The following is a 4112-nucleotide window of genomic DNA, read 5'->3' on the forward strand; positions in this document are numbered from 1 at the left end:
ATTCAGAGTAAACGACTGGACCGATCTTTATGAAACTTTACATGAGAGTTCCTGGGAATGATATTCCAATACTGTTTTTCAATTTTGTAATAAATGTCTTTGATGACGTACAAGTTTAGGCGGCACTGTCACACTCTCATTTTTCAATGAAATTGATTGAAATTTGGGCCAAACAATCTTCGACAAAGGCCGCAATTTGGTATTGCATTTCAGCTTGGAGGCTTAAAAATGAATTAATGAGTTTGGTCATTAAAAATCGGAAAATTGTAATTACAATTATTTTGTTATTTACCCTTTTGTTTACACCAAAAACATATAAATATGTCATATTTGGATTAAAAACAATGTCACTGCCTTTGCCACGAGCGGTGGACTGACGATGCTACGAGTATAGTTACGGTCTTGCTGAAAAATGCAGTGCGTTCAGTTTTATTCTGTGAGTTCGACAGCTTGACTAAATGTTGTATTTTTGCCTTTCGCGACTTGTTTTCTCTTACAGAAATCAAAGGCTGTGCATCGTACGAGGAAATAGAAGAGATATTTCTGCAGCTTGTCCGGGAGCACATCACTGAAGATATTACTTGTGAAGTCGATAGTGTGCTGCAACTGAACATCCTGCAGAACATAGGAGACGAGGAAGTTAAACATCCCATATTCCTCGACTTTAGACAAGGTAAACATGCAGCTGAGTGTGTTTTGACTGCAATGTAAATGAGAGGCCATTTGGCGCGAGATGACTCCCCCCCGCCCACCTCACTTTTTTCACCTTGCTTTTTCTGTCACACATGTATGCGTTGTGTTTCTGAATGTGGGAATATGGGAGAAGAAAGGAAAAGAAAGTTAAGGGGAGGGTGGGGTAGATGGGGGTAGAAGATAGAACATCCCTTTTATGTGAGAGTGTCCTGCATAGGCACAGTCTGCTGGGAAGATTAAACCCGTTTTTAGCCGACTCATCACATACAAATATTATAAAAGAAATCAGTTTGCAAAATGCGCTTAGAATGATATCTGCTTGAAGCCTCCTTGTGCTGGGCATTTCAGACATATTTGTGCTTGTTCTATTTTAACAAAGTGTGATTTATGCTGGCATTTTCCCTCTTGCTATGAGCAGGATATCCAATCCACATCCCTCATTTTGTCTGAGGCTGAAAGTCGCTGTTCATTGTCAATTCTTGTTACTCTCTCAGGTGTCAGGAGAATTGGTCTAATAACTCTCACATACTCTATTGCACGTGTCACATTCATTTAGAGCCCCTACGTCTCTTTGTTTCTCAGATCGTCTTCTTTTCTGTATTTAGGTTCCGGTACCGCGGAAAGGGTTGAGGGCAACCTGCCACCAGGAAACGCAGGTGTCTTCACGTTTCATGCAGATGACTTACCCATCCTCTTGGGCACTGACGGCATGCAGGTGATGCAGCTCTTTACTCAGGGTCGGATCCAGGTGAAGATCGACAACTATGCACATCTGCTCAGATTTCACGAATTTGCAAAACAAGCATTTGGGATGTTGTGATGGAAGAATGTGAGGGGGTGGGCATTGCGGATAAGGATAAGGAATCATATAGTCCTGTGAAGTTACCCTGATGGTAATTGGGGAATTGTTCACTGGGGTAGTTGCCACACAGTACGGCGCTACCCATGTTGTTTCTACTCCCTACATGCGTGTATTCATATGTCTACATACTGAGTTGTTCGCTGTAAACTTTAGATCTTTATCGGGCGCATGCGCGAACGAGGCGGTGTTCGTACAGCGATGAGAAAGTTTGCTCTGGGAAATAAATCCCTTGCCGAACGAGGTGGTCTGATGTTGCTCAAATTTCACGAATTTTTGCAAAAAAAGCATTTGGGCTTTAAAAGAGCACTGCTTAAGCACACTGTTGTAATGGTAGAGTGTAAGGGGATGGGCTGTAAGGATAAGGTATCATAGAGTCCTATGAGGTAACCCTCATGGGAATTCGGGCTGCTTTATCACTGGGGAAAGCGAGCTGCTATACAGCACAGCGCAACCAGTTTTTTTCTTCTTTTTGTTCTGCTTGTGTGTATCTATGTGTCCAACCTCAGCATGTGTTCAGTGGTTGGGGAGCTACCATAATTCATGACATGTACTTTCTAATGATTTTGTGTGTTTTGACCTATTGCAAAATCTGTTTCATTCCCAACCAAAACCTAATTGAGTTACAATGTACACTATACGTAAGTATTGAGCCGACATTTCAAGAAACCGAAATGAGTGGTTGGTTGAGATATACGTTCTCCACTAAAAACGGCAAAAGTATTGCTGCAGGCAACTATCTAGAGACACAACCCCCCACCCGCCCCCCCCCCCCCCCCCCCCCCCCCCCTACCGAACATCATAATTGAGACATGACATTCAGGAATGACCCTAGAAAGAAAGGGAGAGATGGTTTGTTTAGGACTACTAATGTAATGTACACAAAAAACGTTCATTGTTTATTTAACATTCGAGAAGTTATTTAAATATCTGGTAACTTTTTTTACAATCCTAAAAAAAGCACATACAGTATTCGATCTTTCTTTTGTGATTCTGATTGAGGAGAATATATGAAACTAGCCGATCGAACCTAAATGGGATATTTTGAGATGTACAAAACATGTCATTCTGTCGTTTCGTCAGTTTGCTTTATGAATCATTTATTACACATACTGTTTATAGCATTATTTCTTTGTGATTTTTCAGTTGTATTGCAAAAGAGTATATAACCTGTAAACAATTGCTTTTTTGAGAAAAGAGATAATAATAACTTCTCGTGGTTTTTCTTTTCTTCTTTGATTAGATATGTAAGTGAAGCTGGTGAATTCTAATGTCCACATTTTCGAGAAATAAAGCACAGAACGGTGTGTTTAGCATAACACTAGAAAACCGAATGTTATCCAACTCAGAACTGCACATTCTGTTTTGGATGAAATAAGAGAAAAAAATTAACGTTTTAGGTTGTTCATTAAATCGATAAGATCGGCTAAAAATGGAGGAAGGGAGACAACACAGATTATTCGTTGACCGGGATAATGTAAGACGTGAAACATGTCTGTAGCAATGGTTTTTCGAGTTAGTTGATTTTTGTTTTTGTATGTTGATGCGTTGAGAGTGTTTGCCAATGTAACTGTTTTCTTGCTTGTTTGTGTGCGTTTTGTTGTTGTGTTTGTATACACTGTTGTGGATGTTCCTTGTCATTCATTTCTGTTAACATGTTGTGTTGTCTGCTTTTGTGCCTTGGTAATGCATTTCAATTACAAACCTTTTATTCATGTACATTCCGTTTTGCCATGTAATACATGTGTCGATCTCCTTCATTAAAAATGCAGAAGAAACATTGTTGAATTGAATTGGAATTTTGACCTTGATCATAACGGAAATAATTAATCAGAGTTTGACATAAATGTGTTGCAGTTACAATGTTTATTGTTTGCCAGCTTTTACACAGTATGCGTATGTTTATAGTTCCTTCAAGTGAATATCTGTTTTCGAAAACTTTCTTAAAATACATTTAATGGAAAACTCCTTTCTGTTAAACCTTCAAAGTGCTTCCTGTGTCGTGGACGACCCAGATCCTCACAGAAGTTGCTTTATCTTAAAAACAATTTGGAGTTTTTGGTTGAGACTTCATGTAATCCTCAAACACCATAGAACCTTCCCATCAACTATTTTTGTGAAGAATCCTCTTCGTAAACAAACAAACAAACGATAGCGTAATGTGAACAACACAGTCCGGATACTGTGGGTCATGTCCCAAATGGAATTAAACAGGGAATTCTATTGTGATAATCCCCTAAACACCTCTCACAGTGACATTGGTTACAACAGTATTTTATTCATAAACACACACATGATACTATAACAACATGTTTACAAAAGAGCACAACAAGTTTAAAACGTATCGTAAGTGCTCACATAATCATACCTGTAATTTCGACAACAAATAATACTCTGTCTGTCTCTCAATATATCTATAATTATGTGACTGTCATTGACATTCACATTCGCAGTGACATTCATATTTAACTATAGGGTCAACCAGTCTCATACCATGTATTGAGGCCTTCAAAGCTGTATCGTCAACAATGCATGTGCAAACCTGAACTGAATTCTTAAA

The 4112-nt window shown here is 38.9% G+C and overlaps 1 protein-coding gene across 1 annotated transcript in view; it reads left to right on the plus strand.

The window, feature by feature from the left end:
• The window catches only part of LOC138955781 (uncharacterized), a 48509-nt gene extending 46206 nt beyond the window's left edge, over positions 1 to 2303 (plus strand). The window contains exons 14-15 of the mRNA XM_070327316.1: positions 500 to 673; positions 1299 to 2303. Of these exons, the coding sequence (XP_070183417.1) occupies positions 500 to 673; positions 1299 to 1513 (389 nt within the window). The 3' untranslated portion in view covers positions 1514 to 2303. The remainder of the gene's footprint in view (positions 1 to 499; positions 674 to 1298) is intronic.
• The last annotated feature ends 1809 nt before the right edge of the window (positions 2304 to 4112 follow it).

The sequence above is a fragment of the Littorina saxatilis genome, unplaced genomic scaffold, assembly GCF_037325665.1.
Source record: "Littorina saxatilis isolate snail1 unplaced genomic scaffold, US_GU_Lsax_2.0 scaffold_374, whole genome shotgun sequence".
NCBI classification, from domain to species: Eukaryota; Metazoa; Mollusca; class Gastropoda; order Littorinimorpha; family Littorinidae; genus Littorina; species Littorina saxatilis.